The sequence below is a fragment of the Sturnus vulgaris genome, chromosome 8 (genome assembly GCF_052056855.1).
Source record: "Sturnus vulgaris isolate bStuVul1 chromosome 8, bStuVul1.hap1, whole genome shotgun sequence".
Lineage (NCBI taxonomy): Eukaryota > Metazoa > Chordata > Aves > Passeriformes > Sturnidae > Sturnus > Sturnus vulgaris.
The window spans coordinates 4,687,229-4,710,453 of NC_142250.1; the positions used below are offsets into that span (position 1 = coordinate 4,687,229).

Here is a 23,225-nt window from a genome sequence, read left to right on the forward strand (position 1 = left end):
CACAGTTTAGTGGTGCAGGGTTAATGGTTTCACTCAGTGATCTCAGAAGTAATTTCCAACTAAATGAGTCTATGAATTCATTGATTTACCTTTGGTTTTCTCTGCCAAAGGAGTCCTAGGACATCCTTACAATGCAAGGAACCTTCTGGCTGCAGCAGAGACCAATAATTTGTTTCATCCCGACATGAGGGTACAGATGAAGTTTCCTCCTGCAGTGAAAGCCCTGTGCTCTGCAATCTGTGCCTCGACCTAGTTCAGGGCAGGTTAATACAAACTATTTGTAACTTGTCATGCCAAGGGCTCAGAGTCCAAAGAACAGCCCAGTGTGCATCCCCCTGCTGCAGCCACAGGGAGCAGGGGGCTCTGGGTGTGCTCGTTCTGCTGGATATCACACAAATGATGGACGACACCATCAGGCATCCATAGCTGCTTAACAGAATTCCATTACCCAGGAAAAATTACAGTGCTTGCAGTGAGGAGCTGGACTGGGAGAAATGACAAATGTGAGCAGAGCATAGGGAGCCCCAGAGGGCTGGAGACCTCAGTAATAACACAAATAAACTTTTGAGGGTTGGAGGGGCTGGATCTGTGATGGTGACATGAGCTTGGCCCCAGCACTGCCTCTGCTTCCCTCTAGTTCAATTTTGTGTTCTTATGTTGGGGACTGTGGGGCATCTGCACTTGGTTTAGCTCCTGTTTGGGCTCTCAAACCCTGTATTAAAGTAATTACTCAGAGCCCAGCCTCTAAATAAAGGAAAGCTCAGGAACTACTCAGAGGAAACACATCCAGTTCCTGCAGCAGGAGCAGAAGATGCTGAGTGGGAGGGAAAGGGTGGCCTGTTCTTGTTCTCACTTGGTTTCAAGACTCTGCACCCTGCTCCAGCTGCTCTGACTCTTGAATCAGCCTTCTGAGGTGTCTTGTGGATTCTTCCCACCTCAAATATGAACAGCACAGGGTTCTGCCTTCACCCACTACCCCCTCCCCCCCATCCCTGTGAATTTTATATCTGGGAAGTTCACCTTTAAGCTCAAATTAAGCCATCCAGACACCTCTTGTAACCAATGTTCAAAATATCTGCCGCCTGACAAAACCCCCACTAATGACAGCTACCCAGCACATTGAGATATTAAATCTGATTTTTCCACTAGTCCTCCTCCGTTCTCTCAAGTGCCACTCAAAAGTCCCCTGTCCTGGCTCTCACTCCAGGCTGGAACCTAAGCACCATCTTCATCCTAGCACTTAAATAATATTTGATTATGCCCCCTGATTTGTTACAAAACTCAGCCTGTCACTGAGCATGAAAACACTCACCTTAAACTGGATTTATTTTCTTTCTGACTTCAGAGTATCCCCTGCTTCTCCTCCCTCCCAGGCCCTGCTCTGTCCCCAGCCAAACACCTTTTACTCTAAAATTGTTACTTTTGGTTCCAGCCTGGTATTCCAGCCTCTTCAAAGCATCATCATGCTCCCATTTTGTTGCTCATGTGTGGGAAGAATTTCCAGGAGAGCAAGAACTGATTTTTTGATCCGATTTATCCCCACCTTAAATTCCCTATTTCTTTGAGAGTGCACAAGCTGCTGGTACAGTGACACAACTGAGCTGAGGTGTAATTTTCCCTGACATTAATTAATACAATCAACCACACAATCAAACAGACAACAGCTTTTCTCTGAACACAATCCTACCTGAAAATCTTTTAAAAACCCCAACAAACCCACCCAAACCAACCCAAACTATTCTTTCAAAAATTCAGTGTGCTGGGAAAAGGTTTCTTTTAGGAAAAAACCTGAGGTTTGAGCAACTTGCTCTGTAAAAGTCCAACAGAAGAAGCTCGGGGAATGACGGAAAAGCTACTTCCTGTGAATGATGTGGAATGTGCTAGGAAAAAGCACAGATTAGTCAGGAACAGGTGACCTGCACCTCACACTGAGACATTTTGCAGACAGAGAGACATCATAGAAGCCTTCTGGCATTGTCACCAGAGCTAATAATGGGAGACATTTACTGTCCTGAAAGAATTGTGAGCTCAGTAGAGACTGACAAACAGAATTACTTAAAACCATGTGGCAATTCAAGCACCTGCAGCTACAGAATAGGCTGAAATCCAGGCTGCCAAATGCTTTTCACAGACACATTTAAACTGAACATTTGTGAGCTGTGCTTTTGGTCCTGCTACAATTTTTGCTCCTTCACTAAAATCTAGGCAATTAAAGTCTCTTCCACAGTTTACAAAACTCAAACAACTGCTCAAAAAGTACAGAAAGACTGACAGATCTTTGGGAATGCCAGGAGTAGGATTAAGGCATCTGAGCGCTCCTCTCCTCTTGGACACAGGCAAGTGAAGATGGGGAAGTGCTGCTGTCCCATATACAAACACTTCATTTGTGGATCATTCCAAAACAAACACCAGCATCTCTTTGTTCCTGGGAAGGCCCATGAAACCCTCAGATGAGGCTGTAACTCACTGCAGTTCACGGTGCAAGACACTAAATCAGGCTGCTCCTTTGAAGAGCTGGATTTTCCAGCAGCAGAATCTGGAATCCAGGGTGTGCTGTGCCACACAAGCACTCAATACACCCCAGTGGGTCTTAAAATTACAATTTGTGGGCTGAAAAGTGATTGTGTCACTTTTGCAAACAATTCCATGAGGGGTTTATTTCAGTCTTTTAGGGATTCTAAAGGACAAAATGTTTGTATTTGTGTCAGGTGTTCTTTGATTTCATAAATTAACTACATAATTGCACATGGGAAAATAATTACAGCTGTTATAAAGTGTGTGTTTAACTGAACAAACTACTGGCAGAATAAGACTCATACAAGTGAGATGCAGGAGAGAAGAGAGTCCTGGTGTTTCCTAAAGACACCTGCATGATGATGGAACATTCTGGCATGACTGGGAGAGGATGCTGTTGGCTGAGGAGTGACCCCTTTACCTTAACTCTGACGGTGACAGTGGCCAGCCCAGGAGGCATTGTGCCCTTGCTGTCAAAGGCTTCCACGAGGAAGGTGAAGGTTGCTTCTGTGTCAGAGAAGGATTCATAATCCAAGGATTTCCGGAGTGACAGCTCTCCTGTGTGCTTGTTCAGGGAAAAATACTGCCGGGCTTCCTCAGTGCGGATCTGATAGTTCACATCAGCACCCAGGTCCACGTCTTTGGCCTGCAGGAACAGAGGGACGTCAAACAAAATCTGTTCTCACAAAATACCCCTCTGAGATTTAAAGGGCAAACTATTGCCAGCATCCTGAGTTTAGTTGTGTTGTTGTAATTGTATTCAATGTGTACAGACACAAAGAATGAAATTCACTGAAAGTTCAACCAATGGGAAATGAACACAGCATTCTGGGGAAATGGCAGTGGAAACTGAATCTCACCTTAGTTCTCCTCCCTGGGCACCTGCTATTGGACACCGCCAGCATCACAGAATCCCAGGATGGTTTGGGTTAGAAGGGACCTTAAAACCATCCAGTGCCACCCCTGCCATGGGCAGGGACACCTTCCACTATCCCAGGCTGCTCCAAGCCCCAAAGTCCAGCCTGGCCTTGGACACTTCCAGGGATCCACAGCTTCTGTGGCACCCTGTGGCAGTCCCTCACCACCCTTCCAGGGAACAATTCCTTCCTAACATCTGATTTATATCTCTCCTCTTTTAGCTTAAAACTCTTCCCCTTGGCCTATCTCTGTCTGCCTGTGTAGACAGTTGCAGTGTAGGTTTTGCTGTTTCATTGTTTGTTTTTATTAATTGCTATTATTTCTTAAATAACCTTATCTTTAAAGGCTTTTTTGGTACCTGGCTAAAGGCCAAGCATTTTTCAGAATCACAGAATCTCAGAAGGGTTTGGGTTGAAAGGGATATCAAAACCCAACCAGTGCCATCCCTCCCATGGGCAGGGACACCTTCCACTATCCCAGGCTGCTCCAAGCCCCATCCAACCTGGCCTTGGGATCCAGGGACAGCTACAGCTGCTCTGGGCAAAAACACTCACCCCCAAGCTGCACTTCACAATCTTTTATTGCTGTCTCACTGCCAAGTTAAATAAGAACCCTGAATATTACAAAAAAAACCACACACCACCTTCATTCACTGATGCTTCCTTACCTCCAGCTGCAGGAAGACAGTTCCTGGTGGGAGATTTTCTGGCACACAGACAGTGTAGGAGGTGTTGGAAAAGATGGGGCTGTTGTCATCAATATCCAGCACCTTGATGGCCAAAGTGAGTGTGGAGCGCCGGGGGTCCACAGCACCGTCTGTCGCCTCCACGATGAGCTCGTAGTAATCCCTCACTTCCCTGTTCAGTTTCACTGCCGTGTAAATGCTGCCGTTGGAGGTGATCCGGAAAAGGTTGTTGAAGTTTGCCAGACTGTAATGGACTTGCCCATTCACCCCAGCATCTGCATCTGTAGCCTGAAGAGACAGCAGAAAAACCATGGATTAATGCACAAATTGCAAATCTCTGAGGGAGATGCACACAGGAGAGAAACCTGGTGAGGCAGGGAGGGATTCTGCCAATTCCTGTGGTGTCCAGGAGGGCTTGTCTGGAACAGCCAAAGCTCTCTCTGAGCTTTGACTGAAGATAAAACATCCCACAGAAACAAATGGCTCCATTCCCAGTGACAGAAGCCAGGTTAACTGAATCCCAGCTGGATTTCTTCACAAGAAAAGGCACAGTTAGCTGCTCAGCCTTGGAAACTTTTGATAGGACAAGAGGATATAGCCTGAAGCTGTGCCAGAGAAGGCTCAGGTTGGACAGCAGGAGGAATTTCTCCATGGAAAGGGTGCTCAGGCCTTGGCAGGGGCTGCCCAGGGAGGTTTGGAGTGCCCATCCCTGGAGGTGTCCAAGGAAGGGCTGGACGTGGCACTCAGTGCTCTGGGCTGGGATCAGGCACAGGTTGGACTCAATCCTGGAACTTTTTCCAACCTAAATGATTCTGAGATTCTACCCTATGGTTCCCTGAACTTCAACAGAAGATGAATTTAATGCTTGTGAAGCCAAGCCTTCAGATAATTCCAATGCTGAAGAATCCTCAGGACTGAGTGGTGTCTGAGGGGAATTTTTATTTAACACTGATGCACTGTTTCATTGCTGCCCAAATCCTTATGGAATATGAATTTAGATGAAGGATGGATGCAGACAGACAGAAGGGACACATCAGTTAGAAAGTTTCTTTCCACTTAACACATTTGTCACACTCAGTGATATTTTCATTGTTGCTCTCTGAAGAACTACTTAAATTTCTCTTTTGTTCATCCTCTTCTTCAAACCCAAACATTATCATATTTCATCCTCATTCTTCTGTGCTCAGAACAGGCTGATGATTGCCACAGAAAACCATCTTGATTTCTTTAGCTGGGATCTTTGTTCTTACATACTGAACCAAGCCTTAGATTTCAGTGTCAGCCAAATAATTCTTGTTATCACATAATTAAAGGGACGGACAAAATTAATAGGGGTTTTCATAGAGCTCTCATGTTGAAATGCTGACCTGTTATTTTGCCTCCTCTTAATTAAATTAGGGCGTGATTATGTAAATTAAACAAAGGGCACTCTGTGAGCAAGGTATTCTCATTTATTTGCCTTTATGAATGACATCTGTGAAGATCATAAGAGATTTGCATGCTTTGTTTTCAGAACAGTCACCGGGAATGCTTAATTCTGGTTCACTGTAAGGCTTGGTAATGAAACTCTTTATCCTGCTAGAAATCAATTAAAAGTTAATTAAAATTGCTAATAAGGAAAAAACCATTGTGTTTCTTCTCTGCAATACACCCATATGCTAAGGTGGGCTTGCTACAACTTCATTCTGACTGGTCCATAGGTATATAGCATCCTTCTAATCCACATCTCTCAGCTGGATTTGCTTAATTTCCAATCTATTCAATTTCCTCTGTAGAAATAACAGATCTAAACCACAAAAAAACCCAAATCAAAACAAACAAACCAAAAAGCCCCATAGGAATATCCACGAGTAATCTGAAATACGCCTATAATTGGAAACCGTGACAAAAAATTCTCATGAGACACGAGAGTTTTGTATCAGGTTAGTTTGGAAGGATGTTTTAGAATAGATAAACTTCTTGTTTAGGCAAGGAAATTAAAATTATTTTCAAACAGATGGCAGGCTTTGTAACTGGGTTCCTAAGAACATGACTATGAATGCTGGGAACTCATTTCTGCACATCCTTAGGCAGAAATACCTTCCCCACATTCTGCAGGACTGATTTGATTCACAGAATCCCTGAGGCTGGAAAAGCTCTCCCAGCCCATGGAGCCCAAGCTGTGCCCCATGCCCACCTTGTCCCCAGCCCAGAGCACTGAGTGCCACCTCCATACCTTCCTTGGACACCTCCAGGGATGGGCACTCCAAACCTCCCTGGGCAGCCCCTGCCAAGGCCTGAGCCCCCTTTCCATGCAGAAATTCCTCCTGCTCTCCAACCTGAGCCTCCCCTGGCACAGCTTGAGGCCGTTTCCCCTTGTCCTGTCCCTGTTCCCTGGCAGCAGAGCCCGACCCCCCCTGGCTGTCCCCTCCTGTCAGGGAATTGTGCAGAGCCAGAAGGTTCCCCCTGAGCCTCCTTTTCTCCAGGCTGAGCCCCTTTCCCAGCTCCCTCAGCCTCTCCTGGGGCTCCAGCCCCTTCCCCAGCTCCGTTCCCTTCCCTGGACACGCTCCAGCCCCTCCAGGGCTCTCTGGCCAGGAGGGCCCAGAACTGGACACAGCCCTCGAGGTCCCTCAGCAGGGCCAGCCCAGGGGACGGGCCCTGCCCTGGGTCTGTGGCCACCCCACGGCTGGCACAGCCCAGGGGCCATTGGCCTTGTGCCCCCTGTGCTCCCTGGGCTCCTGTCCAGCCACTGGCACAGCACCCCCAGGGCCTTTCCTGCCCTTTCCAGCCCCTCTGTCCCAGCCTGGAGCTGCAGGGCTTGGGGTGACCCCAGGGCAGGACCTGGCACTTGGCCTTGCTGAGCCTCAGCCCATGGATCCAGCCTGTCCTGATCCCTCTGCAGAGCTTCCTGCCCTCCAGCACATCCACACTCCCACCTGGCAAGGTGTTCTTCACAAACTGCCTGAGGGTGCACCTGATCCTCTCATCTAGATCGTTGAGAAAGATATTAAACAGATATTTCCACGAAGAGTAGCAAGCAAAGAATCATTATTAAATTTAATTATCTAACTGGGATTGTACCACCATAACACTGGTAAAGAATTAACATTTTTTTCACTCTAAGCTTGAAAAGAGATAATGTTCTCTTTATGGATAAGAAAGAGAGTTTAATCTGTTTCCTAAAAGAATCCTGTCTCAAGGGTGCACAACTGTTCCCACATGGAAAGAATTTCTCAGAGCCTCTCGGAGCCTGTGGGAAGCAGCTCCTTGGACAAGGACTTGCCATTGGTGTGGACACTCTTTGTCCCTCTTTGCAGTCATCACTTTGTACCAAAATGGACAACTTTAACCCCAGTTTCACCCTCAGATCTGTCACCAACAGGTACAAGATCTGCCAGGAAGTGAGGGAACAGGAGGTTTGGAAAAAGGGAATCTTTCAGAAAGTTCTGCTTCAAAAAAACAGCCCTCGTTGAGTTTATGCCGACCCTGACAACAGGAACCAATGACCAATAAATTTAATTCCATTTGGTCATCACCAAAACTGGACTGAATTCCCTGAGTGAACAGGTACAGAGGTGCTTCTCTCCAGCAAGGAAACAATTCATTCCCATATAACCTGAATCCTTAAGAAAGTCCCAAAGCCAAGGAGAAAATGGCAGGACCAAAAAAAGGCGAGAGCAGATTCCTATGCCCATGCAAAGCTTTCTACCACAACTCATCCATCTCCAGTGATTTGCACAAAAAGATATGGTAAGAGTCCTGAAGTTTTGGTAGGTAAAGGGCCACCAGATGACAGCAGACCTTAAAAGGAGCTGAAGATGTATTTACTGGCAGAAGGCTCTTCACAGCCTTGCAGAGGTTGCTCTTACCTGACACAAGTCAGCAGAAAGAGCAGCTGTGATTGCTGGAGGCAACAAAGCCTTCAGTAACCACTGAGGGCACAGACACTATGGAAACTGAGACCAAAAAACCCAAACCAGAATTAAAAAAAAAACAAACAAGAGGACAGAATTAACAAAAAGAGGTAAATTACAAAAGGAATAGAAGAGATTTCAACACAGGGCCATAGTGTCATGGCATCTCAAATGCTGGCCCATTTCTACCTCGCCCATCTCATAGAATCACAGAATCCCAGACTGGGCTGGGTTGGAAGGGACCTTAAAGCCCATCCAGTGCCACCCCTGCCATGGGCAGGGACACCTTCCAATATCCCAGGCTGCTCCAGACCCCTAAATTCAACCTGGCCTTGGACACTGCCAGGGATCCAGGGGCAGACAAAGCTCTCTGGGCACCCTGTGCCAGGGCCTGCCCACCCTCCCAGGGAACAATTCCTTCCCAATATCCCATCTAACCCTGCCCTCTGTCAGTGCAAGCCTCCTTGTCCTGGCACTCCACTTCCTGATGCAGGGTCCCTCTTCAGCCTCCCTGTAGCCCCTTCAGACCCTGGAAGGACCTGTTTAGTCTCCACATATTACAATGGGGTCGTTGGCTGGAGACAGAGATGACAGGAATTCACAGAGGGTCACCAACAAGCAGCACTAAGTTTTTTGTGGCCGTCCCTTTTATGGGGAGTTTGAATTTCCTGGGCTTACACACGTGTTTGGTTGAGGTATTAACACTGCCCAGCTCTCTGACCAATGATACATTTGTGTTTAGGGCTGAATGAGATTGGCTGAGGGTCCCTGTGTAGGTCTGAGTCCACCCTATCCTTGTTCACCCAGGGACCTGTTTATCAAACCAGGCTAGCTGAACTGGGTTTCTTATATATGCCTGAATTATTTGCCTGACTACAGACTAGTTGTGCTGTGACATCCACACCACCTTCTCTTCTCCAGGCGGAGCAGCCCCAGCTCTCCCAGCCTGGCTCCATAGAGGAGGTGCTCCAGTCCCCTCAGCATCTTCATGGCCTCCTCTGGACCTGCTCCAACAGTTCCATGTCCTTCTTATGTTGGAGGCACCAGAATTCCAGATGGGCTCTCACCTGATCAGAAGAGAGGGAGAGCATCCCCTCCCACCACACTGCAGGATGAGCCCAGGATACATATCCCGGTGTTTATCCAGAATCAGGAAAAATGTGTCCATCCAAAGAGACAGAGCAAGTACTGCTGTTATTCTGGTGACTCCTCAGATCTCCAGGATGACTCTTATTTCCATCTCTAATTCATGAAGTACTGGATGATAAAACAAACCTGGAAACCTGGGAATATAAATGACTCACTACTTTATTTCCCAGAAAATACATCCCACATTTATTAGAGATGCCACATCTACAAGGTGACAGCCTTTACTTCATGTGGCAAATTCAGTTTTGTGTTACCAGCTCTGCTTCCACATTACCAGGAAACCCTCAGAAATATAAACCGACAGTGTTCCAGAGTAACAAATTATCTCCCTCCATCTCAAACAGCAGGAAAACAGAGTCCTGGGAGATGGGAATGACTAAGACACCTCTGAAGGATCATTAACTCTGAAATATAATGATAAGAGCCTGAATGTCAACAATATTCATTATATCATTATATCATTATATCATTATAATTCTTTGCAAAAGAAACTTCTTAGTATATTCTCAACTCTTGCTCACGATGGTGAGAGGATTTAAGCAGGTTGAGGATTTGTGCCTGGAATGCTGGAGCGGGAAAACAGCCAAACAAGGTTGTTATTCCTACTTGTCTCCAAATCAGAGACAAGCATGGTGGGTATCCCCCCTTCCTGCAGGCTTAAACATTTCTTAGGGACCACTCTGCCACAAAAACAGCTTCCTTCCTTCATTTTAAACTTCCCTTCTTCACGAGCAAAAGTTCCCCACAATCCCTACCTAAGCCAACCAAACTCCTCATTTTGGACAACTTCCCCAGTATTCCAGCAAACCTCACAGCTCAAGGTAGGAATTGTGTTGGAGGATTCAAATGATGCTGTTGGTGAGAATGATTGTTCTCATGGCAGATAAAATTATTTTTTTATTGCTAGGGGTTTAATAGGTTTATTATGGAGGGTTTAATGGGTTTATTACTCTGGGTTGGAAGTACTCCCAAGCCCCTCATTTGTGACAAACAGCAAATCAAGTGTGGGTGGGAGTGTTAGATTGGATTTTGTACTTGTTTTGCAGGGAGATTACAGTTTGTGCCCACAGGACAAAATTAACATCTCCCAGATGCAGTCAGAGGCCACAAATATCTGAAATGTGCCTGACCTCTTGGTCATAAACCAAATATTTGTAAGTATTTTAAGGAGGGAACATCAGTCATCTATAAAAGTCTGGACTTTCCTTCTTTCTTAAAGTTCAGAAAGGCTTTTCCTCTCTTTCGTTGCTTCTGGGCTGCTTTTACACAGCCTTTCACTTTTAAAATTTTCTTAGAGGGATGGAACTGCTCGGCTGGGAGGAAAGGCTGGGAGAATTGGGATGGTTCAGCCTGGGCAAGATAAGCTTTGGGTGACCTTCTTTTGACCTTACAGTGCCTGAAGGAGCTACAGAAGAGATGGAGACTCAGTACAAGGGATGGAGTGCCAGGACACAGGGAATGGCTTCCCATTGCCAGAGGCCAGGGTCAGATGGGATATTGGGAAGGAATTGTTCCCTGGGAGGGTGGGCAGGCCCTGGCACAGGGTGCCCAGAGAAGCTGTGGCTGCCCCTGGATCCCTGGCAGTGTCCAAGGCCAGGTTGGATGGGGCTTGGAGCAGCCTGGGATAGTGGAAAGTGTCCCTGCCCATTGCAGGGGTGGCACTGGATGGGCTTTTAAGGTCCCTTCCTACCCAAACTCATTTAGGATTCTTTGATTTTGGCTGTCCTGAAATTTCAAGGCAAATTCTACCTCTTTGAGACCAAAATGCACACATATCCTTTGGAAATATCCTGCAGGTTTTGTGGATATTCTCCAGGAACTTCAGCATCCTACTGAATTCCCAGGTCACAGCAACTTATTCTTCACTCCACTCAGAGTAGGATAAAGGAAACACCCTTTGAAAATTTACAGTTTTCAAATACTGCCTTATTTTTAGGCATTAGTCAAGCCAGAAGAACCCTGGATGGTCTTCATGGTCTTCCATGGTCTCTGCTAATTCCAGTGCACCTGGAGGCTTAATTCCAAAACCAATTAAATGTGATTCCAAACAAAACTGTGCATTAAGAGCAGTTAAATCCTAAGAGCAAATATAAACTAAAATAAATGAAAATCCAAAAGCTCATGGCTGCAAACCCATCACTGGATGGGCTGGTGAACCTCCTACATGAGTTAATCACATTTTAGTGCTTCATGGCTTCAATCAGCCCAGCTTTCTCTAGGCTGGCACACAACAAATTCCTAACCTTGGAGACTTGGTTGTCCTTGAAGGATGGTTAAAAATTTGGTGTTTTGTTAAGTGCATTCTTCGGCAATGATATGATCAAGAGATTAAACCAATCCATGTGCACACTAGAAAAAACTAAAACAGCAAAAAGCCCTCCCAAAACAAAAACTTTCTAAATCACAACTAGAATATACTGTTTAAAATCTCCACATTTAGCTGGCCTCCCAAAACTTTTTCTAGTGTCAATCCAATTTTAAGTTATTTTTGGAATTTCTCTTGACTTTGTGTTGAAAGGGACCTTAAAGGCCATCCAGTGCCACTCCCTGCCATGGGCAGGGACACTTTCCACTATCTCAGTGTGCTCCAAGCCTCATCCAACCTGACCTTGGACACTTCCAGAGATGGAAATCAGGCATCATAATCCTAAAAGGGCATGAATCAGAGATATGAAATCACTGATTCAAAAGATTTAGTTTGGCATCAAGCTGAAAGAAGTAATAGGGCTTAAAGGCACCCCAAAATATAAAGTTAGCATTCCTTTCTTGGAAAACCCTTGGACTCTCAACAGTCAACTGCCATGAACGTGCTGATAACAAATATCAATATTTCCACTGCACTAAAGCACAAATATTATCTGGAGGGCAAAGATGCAAATGAACGTACAAATATAATAATAAATATTGGGAACAGAGAAGACAAGAGCACAGCTTTTGAAATCCCTTTCACTTAAGAGCCCATGTTAGGGGTGACAAGGAGCTTTTTTAACCTCTTTGATCTGTCCCGAGCTGGCCTAAGTTCAAGGAATAGTGGAAAAAGATGAGGAATTGTGGCTGCAGCCACTGCTGCCAAATATTCTCCAGGAATTCCCTGGTGCCAGCAGGAAGAGGTAATTCTGTCTAACACTGATGGTCTGCAATGACCCCATCTCTTTTTCTTGATGCCAGAGTTTTGGACTTGAGACATCAATCTTGTTGTAAGAGGAATTTGCCTGTTAACAAACATGAAAATCCAACTAGAAGCACATGAAATTCTTTCTGTGACAAGCATCTCCATGAAGATCTTGAGAGAGACAGTGATGAAAATCTTATTAAAGTCCTTTCTATCCTTCCTGGGGACAAATTCCTTAATAACCTGAGGGAAATGATGCTGCCAAGGTTCTCTCCCAGTGACCTTGCCATCATCCAACCCTTATGAGAAATGAAGTCTGAACTTTCTCCAGCTGGAGTTCACCTGCCACATTCTGATTCTCTGATTTTGGGGTCTGATTAGCTTTGGCTCTCAAATCCCAGCTTCTCCTGTTGATTTTACATCTATGAGATGAATTCAAACTGCATTGTTAGGCACTGGGTCATGCAGTGAGCAGGAGTCCTGGACTCGCTCTGGGTATTTGAGATTTACTTCAGAGTCTGTGATTTTACTTGTCCCCAAAGGCTTAAGTCCTTTCCTCCCTGGATTGCCCTCTCCTGCCATTAAATTCCCTTTTTTTCCTGGCCTCGTCCTATCTCCTCCACCTCTAATTTTAATTCCTTTTCCTCTTGTATTGTCCTCTCCTGCCAAAAAATCTCCCTTTTTTTCCTGATCTTCTCCTTTTCCCTCCATCTCTAATTTTCCTTCAAGTTGTCTTAAAGTCTAGGAAATTTGGTAATTTAATTTCAGGAACTTGTGTTTTTAACACAGACAAGGTGTAACCTGCAGTGTAGGTTTTGGGAAATCACAGTCTTTACACTGAAAACAACACAGTGGGGATTTTGGAAAACTCAGATTCCTTTACAAACTTTTTCACACGATATTGTAATGTAATAAAAGAATAGAATCATAGATGCTTTGGGATGGAAAGGTCCTTAAAGCTCATCTCATCCCAACCATATACTATGCATGGGCAAAAATTCTTTACCAGCATTTTAAGGAATTTTCCTGCTTACAGAAATACAGGATGAGCTGCTTGTGAGAGATCTCCAGAGGTCATTTAGTCCAATACAACAAGCTTTACCCAACAGCCGTGAAATTTAAATCAGGCTTTAGATCCAGGGTTTATCAGCTTATGAATTTATTAAATAAAAAATAGGAGCCTGTAAGAATTCATTGATACCCACAAACAGAAAGCTCTGTGGGGAAATAATTACATTTCATCAGCATTCTAGAGGTCTAGTACAGTACAACCAAAAAAATTCCTCCAAACTTTCCCATCTTTTCCAGTAGGAAGAGTAGTAGGTCCATCCTAAAAACCAACTTTTTAAAAGCATTTCTTTTGTAACTTAAAACCAAGCAGGTGACAGAAGTACCACACACCCTGCAAACTACTCCCATTATGGGAATTCATTTGTCCTTTAATTTATTTAGGGAAGATCCAAGTGCCAGTGATACTAGAGCACATAATTCTTTATCCCCATTTTCCATCTCATTTCCTTCCCTGTCGCTATCTCTCCTTGATGGCAACGTGTTCATGCTGGAGTTTTCAAACAGTGCTGATCAATGACACCAAAATATCCAACAATAAATGAATTATGGGGTTGGATGAAAGAATCTGGATATAAATAAAACCCCACATGAATAATAACTTCAGTCAAGGGATGTCTTTCCTCTCCAGGGCCCCATCAGCTTTTTATTTAACCCCAGGCTGCTTTCTTAGAGTCTGCAACAAACTGCTGGGGACTGTCTTCCCCTGCCCAACGGTGTGAACATGCCTTCAGATCAATATATTGATCTCTTTCCTAAGTGTCATTCCATCTTTTTTACCTCCCATGCCCCTGCAATTGATTAAAGTGCAGTGTACAACTCAGATCATCCTGATGCCCCATTTCCAGCTGGTTTAGACTGTAAGAAAGTGCCTGAATTTCACTGCCGAGTTTCCAGTTGGAGTTTTTGGATTCCTGGGGGTAGTTTGTGGAGACTTCATGCAGCAGTTGTGCTCCTGCCTTGCTGGGGAATCCCCAGGATCAGAGGGGAAGGAGCAGCAGGAAATCCAATCCACCTCTGACTGCCACAATTTAGAGAACACAGTGTGAAGTAAAAGGATTGGAAACACATCCGCTGCACTGGCAGCGTTATCCTGTCTGGCTTTTGTTCTTTTAATCTTCAGGAGGCTCCTGGAATGCCCACAGGCAGCACTCCCATGCCAGTGCCTCCAGTAGTTCCAGCTGGCAGCAGAGCTGCCAGGGACTGAGAGCACTTCCAAGGGTGGATCTTGCCTGCCTGCATGGAATAAACACTCCAAACCCTCCCTCTCCCACAGGAGACCTCTCACTGCCTTCCTGCTACATGTCCTTGGGAAACCACCCCCCAAATATTATCGAATGGGAATTATTATCCTTATGGGGATCCATTTGGAAGTCCAGCTTTCCCACTGAAAACAAAGCAGAGCATGGAAATCTCTTTTTCTCTGGCAGGAGTTATTCCTGGGAGTGTTCAGATTGATTTATCCCCCAAATTGCTTAGAATCCCCATTCCTGGCAGCATCCAGGGCCAGCCTGGACAGGGTTCAGAGCGAGCTGAGATGGTGGAAGGCAACTCTGCCCATGGCAGGGCTGGAGTGGGATGAGATTTAAGATCCCTCCCAACCCAAACCACTCTGGAATTCTGATAATGAGCCCAGGCATCCAATCCTAAGACCAAACCTCCTGAGTCAAAAATCCTGAGAGATCCAAGTGGGTGAGCACTTTTTCCATGTCCTTCCTAACCAGGTTCTCCTCCCATGAGCAGCAGGGTCAGATCTTGGATTTTAAGGTAAAAATCTCTTGCTAATTTTTTTCCCCAGGTAAAATGGGAAGGTGGCATTCAAAATGGAAAGGGACAAGATCTGTCTTTTTATTTAAAATCCTCTGTATGACTGCTTTCTCTGGCAGATTTTATGTTTCTCTTTGAAATTAGTAAAACGTTTTCTGAAAAGTAGCTTTGTTAATCAGTGGGTTAATTCTTGGTAGGGAAAACACATTGCACTATAAGGATTTCTTCTTTTACAAGGCTGTTCCCACCTAAAATAGCCCTTTAGGTACATTTTATCCACATTAAAATTTCCATACAAAACTTATTCCATTAACACCTCTCCCATACCTGCTGTAGTTTTACCTACAGTGAAGCACAACACACCAAAAGGTAGCTCCGTTTTTAAGGAATATCCTCAAACAACACAGCTACACCCAAACCCTCATCACCATTATTTCACTAACCTCACTGGAGCCAGAAAAAAATCCCAAATGCCCCAATTTTTCTTTTCTGTACCACGGAATGGCAATTCCAATGGATATCTCTATATCAATTTGCAGTTGTGTACATGAGACAGGAGAAATACAGCCAGTATTTGGGCTATAAAGAAAAAGCTTTCTCCATCCAGGGAAAAACAGGACAGGAAATGACAGAAGCAGTTTCTGTCACTCCAAGTAGGAATAAACTATCCCAAGGCTTCAATAAATATTTTCATTTCCACACAACTTAGAAATTGCACTAATTTAGAAGCCAGAGAGCTTCTTGTGGCAATAACTTGCTGTATTTTACAATTCTGTCACAGCTAAAAATAGAGGCAAGCTCGTGTTTGAGAAGATGATTGAGCCTGGAGGGCCCCCAGCAAAGCACAAAAAGGATTTGAAGGATATTTGGTACTGATTGAAAATGTTCCACCTGTGCCTTTTAGGATGCAAAATGAAAAACAACCACACATGAAGGTAATGACAAAAAGCAGAGCAATAATTTAATGATTTATCAAAACTGACTTAATTGCACAGAGGGATCCTAACTTTGTCCAAGACCAGCTCTAATTTCTTATTAACTAATACAAGGATGGGAAGGAACAGGATTATTATGGATGTTTGGGTTCCCATGGTACCCAAATGTTCTGTTTTTCTGAAGCTTCTACTTAAGGAGCTCCTATTTTCTCTTGATACGGTTGCTGCTGGAAAAAAATAAAGGCATATTTTCCACCTAAGTTCCTGAAAAATGCTTCCCAATTCCTCCTTTTCCTAGAGCTCCTGCTGGATCTAGCCTCAGTTCAGCAGATATCAGACATTATATTAAACTTCTGGACTGAAAAGCACGCTAATTAATATTTTCTTCTTTCTCTTGAGTCAGGAAAAACAAACATTACCAAAAAAAGTGATGTTTTCTTCAAGAGACTGAATCCTCATCCAGAAGACCTCCACGTGTCATAAAAAATTTACAGCTTCAAACCCTCCAATTAACACTATCCCCTATTTTTATGCCAGGTCAGAAATTATTTCACACAAGGATTTAACTCATTTTCCCCTTAATGGCCTTGAAATTTCCTCTAGATATGACAATTTCCTACACCCTGGTGTCACTTGCTCAGCATGTTTGAATTCTGTCTCAAAACAAATTATTAAAAAAAATGTGGCAACATTGTTTTAACCCTGCAAATCTGTTATCAGCAAGTTTTTACAGTGGTATTTCTTAAAAACAAGCTTTTTAATGTGCTATTTTTTAAGTGACAAAGTGTTTTCAGTATTTAGCATAGAGAAGAAAACAATTCCAATATTTTAAAGCCCCAAAATGTGATTTTGTAGCCACAAATGAAGAGTTTGCATTTCGTGAAAGTATTTGCATGGGTTTGTGTCTAAGGCACAATTATTTTGTGCTCTTTCCTCATTGTCTGGACAGCTTGGTTAATAAAATAAACAATTTTAATGACTTACCCTTACTTGACCAACAAAAGCATTGGCTTCCTCTTCCTGCACAGAGAGGTTTTTGGGGAGAAACATGTCAAAAACTGGTCCGTTGTCATTGACATCTGTCACCACTATATTGACAGTAGCAGTCGAAGTCTAGGAAGAAAAAGAACATTTTGAAGAAATTCTCTTTATTTTACAGCTTCCCAGGTGCCAACTCTACTGTTACTTATTAGACAGGATCACAGGTAAGCAGATTAGCAGCTACTTAAACATATTTTTGTGAAAAGGGAAGCATTTCAAGAGGTTATTTTGAATTTTTAGAATACAAAACAAGCTCAAGACTGACTCATATATTAGAGACAAGTGATAAATATCAGATTTTTTTTAATATGGTATTTTAAGGATTTAAGGCGTTTTTGTTGTCAGTGAAGGGAAAAATGTGGAAATATACAAATTTGCCAGAATGAAAAACGGAAATTAGTGATTTATCAAGCAAAATATGCCACAGTGATGATTAACTAAGCTGATGTAGTGGCTTAGTTAATCCTTAGTCATCCTGTATCATCCTCCTGCATCATGTTCTATTTTGCAACCCAATTTCAACATCCCAGGGGGTGAGAACAGCAGAATTAACTATATTTAATTTAAAATGTCAACAAAATATGTCTGTGCTACCTATGGAAATTTTCTCTCAGAATCGAAAAGGTGGAGATGTGTTGAATTGAGTCACATCCCTTTTCTCTGCTCCCATAGACTGAGAGGTCCAGACCAAAACCCCCATTGTTGTACTTAATAAATGATTGTGTTCAATATATTATATATATATATAATATACATCTTCCCTTAACAAAAACCCCAAAACAGCAAAATAAAATAAAAAAACAAAAAAACCAAAAAACAAACAAAACCCCAACCAAAAGTCTGAATGGAGATCTGCATCTTCAGGTGCTCTACTGGTGTTGGAATCAGGCTCTTCCCACCTCCAGATCCAGCTGGTGTGGTTTCAGTGTCCCAAGAGCTCCCCACATCTGCATAAGATAACTCCTTACTACTTAAAAAATTGAAAAATCCAGAGGATTTTGAACCAAGCCAGCACAAAGTGCTCCCAGGCTGGCAGCTTCTGTTTACTGAGCCCCAGTTATTTGCTAATTTCTCCTGAAACTGCCATTCCCACATTCCATTTCTAAAAGGAGAAAAGTGCACTTTCTGCCTTCTTGTCAACACAAAAGCCACTCCAGAACGTTTGCTCTGCTATGATGCACACAGAATGTAAATCAGCTTTTCCAAAGGTAACTCAACTCCATGAAAATCAGGGAAATGAACTGAGGCAACATGGTGTTAAGTAACAATGGCATAAAGCAGGAATTCCTATTTGGAAAAGATTTCATTTCAGATAATTTTCACGGGCTGTGGTTGATCATCTGCAATATTTCTTCTCTTTGAGAGGATTTTAGAAGGAGAAAGACAGAGAGGGAAGAAAATAAGAGTTTGAAATTTTTTCCCAACTCTTGCCTAAGGATTTTCAGTATTTTTCACATTCCTGGCCATTCTTTACTCATCTTCAGCACCCTCTCTGTCAGCCAACACACCCAGGCCAGTGCTCCACTTGTCATACTTAAATTTTCACTTCTGAATTTAAAAGGCAAGATTTTGGCAAAGAAACAGTATTTTGCAAGAAAAATGGAGATGCCAAACAGTAGAATTAGTTTGGAAAATTTTATCAAATGCTCCTCAACCTAAAGTTGCAAGTGTGTTAAAATAAGATCCTGCCAGAAGACCAACATTTCAAGTAACCCCTCTTTTTATATGAGTCACAGTTTAGAAAATTATCAGATGTGAATGAATTCCGAATTCACTGTAATAAGACAAATATTTCAAATAATCTTCCTTTTTTTATTAATCACAATTTAGCAAATAACCAAAAGTGGGTGAAATCACAAGGAGCATTCAAAGCAGACTCTGGGTTAGCAGCAACCCCCTGGATTCTCTTCCTAAAAATCAGTAGCAGACTCTGAAACTGAGAAAGGAAATGGGAATACTTTAAAATCTCCCTATTCCATCCAAATGCAGGAAACATTTGTTATCTCACTGTTATCTCAGCAATGTCCACTTTTACCACTTACTGGAACCCACCTGTGTGTCTTTGAAAGCAGCACTCCTCTCATTAACATCAGAAAGGGCTGTGATCAAAGATTATTAACCAAAACAAATATTTTTAGACCCCCATTAGATGGCTCCAAAGACTTGTTGAAGCTCACAGCCTCAGACTGATGTGCTGTTCTGAAAAAGCCCTTATTTGACAACCAGAATGAATTACAGGGGCTTCTTCGGGACTGCAGCACAGAACAGGATTGGGAACAACATCATCATCCCTGCTGGGAATCACAAAAAAGTCACTAGACACTAAAATCCTACTGACAAAATAACCAATGCCTGTGTTCAGAGATAAACCAGAACCTCTATTCAGCCTGACACTGGATCAGAAAATGTGGAAGGGTGGGCAGGCCCTGGTACAGGGTGTCCAGAGAAGCTGTGGCTGCCCCTGGATCCCTGGAAGTGTCCAAGGCCAGGCTGGACTTCGGGGCTTGGAGCAGCCTGGGATAGTGGAAGGTGTCCCTGCCCATGGCAGGGGGTGACACTGGGTGGGATTTAAGGTTCTTTCCCACACAAACTGTGATTCCATGATTTTTATGTGACCTTAAAACCATCCAGTGCCTCCCCTTCCAGTGGAAGGGCAGGGACACCTTTCACTATCCCAGGCTGCTCCAAGCCCCAAAGTCCAGCCTGGCCTTGGACACTTCCAGAGATCCAGGGGCAGCCACAGCTTCTCTGGGCACCCTGTGCCAGGGCCTGCCCACCCTCCCAGGGAACAATTCTGTCACAAAATCCTATCTATCCCTGCCCTCTGGCAGTGGGAAGCCATTCCCTGTGTCCATGCCCTTGGGAAGAGTCTCTCCATCTTTCCTGGAAAGTGAATTCACAAATTTCTCAAAGAATTATGAAAAGTTGCTGAGATTTGTAGAGGATGCCAAAAGAGGCACAGACACAACAGAAAAAGGTCTTCATAAATATTTAAATACCACTAAAATTCTTTAAAGAAGTGGTTCCCTAAAATAATGAGAGACACCTAATTCACAACTGGTTTTCCAGGGATATTCCTCAGGCAAATCCAACACAGGAAGGTTTAAAAACTGCTTTGGCTGGTTAAAGATGAGGCTTTTCTACAACAGAAGCATCAAGCAGTGTTTGGGAATCCTAAAGCTATTCCTGCAAATTCAACCAGGGAAACAACCATCTCAGCCTCATATCAGGCATTTCCTATTCATTACTGGAGAAACCCTGCTTACTTCTCTTTTATAATGAACATAAATAAAAGATCCACAGCAAGAATTTAGATCTTTCTTAGGGGCCCTCAAATAGTTCTTACATAGATAATTCTTCCCTAAGCAATAATTGTAAAATTTACACTGCCTGCACAAATCCTAAGAATGTCAGGCCCTGACAAATGTTACGGATGATAAATCTGAAGGAAATTCCACTTTGTTCTTATTTTATTTGTATCCTGTCATTTAAATTGAAGCTGGGAATTGGTGAGAGCATTCTATGCCTTGGAGAGAAAACATTCTTGGCTCTGATGTTGGGCAAGTTTATTAATTTGGACAAACTCTTTGACAAACCTGTCATATTGAGAGATAATTAGTTTGCAAATGATACAATTGGAGGTAAAGCCTTTATTTGATAAAAAAAAAAGAAATGTAAATAATTCTGCTGATCTCCATATCAGGATTTATTGCTATTCATCTAAAGAAAACTATATTTGAGTGGTGATAGAATTAACAATTCTATGATTCTATTTTTAGACCTTCTTTCCTTCCATGAGAAGTTTAAAAGAAGTATCTCCCAAGCCTCTCCACCCCTCCAAGCTACAAAGAGGAAATTGCCAGCTGGACTGCAAAGAAATTTTGGAGAGAAGACCCTGAGGTGAAGGGAAGGGTAATTCTGGAGCTTGTCAATAATTACACTAATGAGAAAAGATCCCAATAAGCCTGGAGATGAGAAGAAAAATCCCAATAAGCCTGGAGATGAAACGAAAAACTCTCAAAACACCAAGATAAATCCCAAAGGGAAAGCTCCCAAAATAAAACCTTATAGATCACAAAAGAGAACAGAAAATATGAGCATTTCATGCAGAAAGGAAGAGAAAATCATGGACACTGAAGGAACATCCCTGACAAACAGATAGAACTGTTAAGGTTGGAAAAGCTCTCTAAGACCAGCAAGTCCAGCCCTTCCCCAGCACTCCCAAGGCCACCCTGACCAATGTCCCCAAGTGCCATGTTCATATGGCTTTGAACACCTCCAGGGATGGGCACTCCAAACCTCCCTGGGCAGCCCCTCACAAGGCCTGAGCACCCTTTCCATGGAGAAATTCCTCCTGCTCTCCAACCTGAGCCTCCCCTGGCACAGTTTGAGGCCGTTTCCCCTTGTCCTGTCCCTGTTCCCTGGCAGCAGAGCCCGACCCCCCTGGCTGTCCCCTCCTGTCAGGGAGCTGTGCAGAGCCAGAAGTTCTCCCCTCAACTTCCTCTTAATGGGAACTTATTTATTTGTATCCCTTATTTAGGATTTACAGTCTGCTCCAAATCTTGGATTGAAAGCTGGAATCAATCTATTACTTTGTATAAATTCCTTAATTCACCCCTTCCTTTTTAGCACATGAAATCAAAGCCTTAATAGGGAATATTATCCATGCTAAGCCACACAAGCATTCAAAATTTGGGAGGCTCCTAAAGCTTGCTGTAATAAAAGAGCTGCTGAGGGAAGAAAAGCCTTCTCTCCAGGAGGAGGAAATCTGTCCGGACAAACTCCTCTCGTGCAAACTGGAATTCACATATCAGCTGGAATTTTTAAGGATTTCTTATACAAAATACAGAACTTGTCAGGAAAACAGTAACAGGCAGTGTGTCTAATTACAGCTTGGAAAGAAAATAATTTGAGGAGAAGTTCTTTCAAGGAGGAAGGTCAAATTATGGATCTGTGTATACTGTTCCCTTTCATATATTTAGGAATATTCCCTCTAGCTTCCTTCTTGCTGGATAATGGAACTCATGTGGACTAGAGACAGGAGTAACAGAAACAGTTACAATTCCAAAGAGTAACAGAAAATTTACAGCAATTAATGAATTCTCTGTATGCTACTCAATAAGTAAATCTTTGTTTAAATTACCTTGATTCAGGGCTACCTGTTTGCTCTAAGAAAGGGAATTAATTCAAGTGTCGTGGAAGACAGAGGCTCTGAATTATGAATGATCTTCTAAGAAGGCCAAAATCCCCATGTCTAACTTTCAGGATTTAACATAAAGCACTGAAATCAAAGAATCATTGAATGGCTTGGGAAGAGACCTTAAAACCATCCAGTGCCTCCCCTTCCAGTGGAAGGGCAGGGACACCTTCCACTATCCCAGGCTGCTCCAAGCCCCAAAGTCCAGTCTGGCCTTGGACACTTCCAAGGATCCAGGGGCAGCCACAGCTTCTCTGGGCACCCTGTGCCAGGGCCCCCCACCCTCATAGGGAAGGAGATGAGCCTTCTTTAGATTCCCTCAGCTCCCTGTGATTCCCATTACTTTTCAACTGTTGCTTCTTCCCATGACTTTCAAGGAACAGCAGAGTTCTGCATGCAGTTTGATCCCTGTCTTCAGTGCCCAGAGCACTGGGTTCACTCTCAGACGCCTTTCCAAGGGTGATGGTACCTGTGTCTCCTCAGGAAATGTGGTCCCAAACCAGTCCTGGGCTCTGCAGGGCTTAAACGATCCCTGTTTTTTTCCTGAAGTGTTCATTGCAGAAGGAATGGGCACAGTCAGATTAAAGGATAGATCTTGGATTCAAGGCTTTCAGAGAAACCATCCTAGAGCCAGGTCACCTCTGATCTTCCCTATCCAGTGAATCTTTGGATATACCCTGAACAGCTGGACAGATGACAGCTTCTCCTGGACTTCCAATGGAGTTTGGTGGCCTGATGGTTGAGTCTTTTAAGACAAAAATAAAGAACCTGAACCCTACCAGTAATTTATGAGTACCTCAAAGTGACCATGACCACAACACACCCTGGTGCTCCTTCAGATATGTTAAAAAGGAAGGATGTAGCTGGAGGTTGGGAACATCCTCTGGATGACTGTTAACTTTTCAGAACACCTAATTCCTAATTCCCAAATGGATTTGTAAATTAG

At 43.5% G+C, this 23,225-nt stretch overlaps 1 protein-coding gene across 21 annotated transcripts in view; it reads right to left on the bottom strand.

Annotated features, from left to right (window-relative positions):
* Positions 1-23,225, bottom strand: part of PCDH15 (protocadherin related 15) — a 643,743-nt gene that overhangs the window by 89,863 nt on the left and 530,655 nt on the right. For all 21 annotated transcript variants that reach the window (XM_088168755.1, XM_088168758.1, XM_088168745.1 and 18 more), the window contains 3 exons: positions 17,026-17,154; positions 4,100-4,405; positions 2,936-3,160 (listed from right to left, as the gene is read on the bottom strand). In XM_088168755.1, coding sequence (XP_088024881.1) covers positions 2,936-3,160; positions 4,100-4,405; positions 17,026-17,154 — 660 coding nt within the window. The remainder of the gene's footprint in view (positions 1-2,935; positions 3,161-4,099; positions 4,406-17,025; positions 17,155-23,225) is intronic.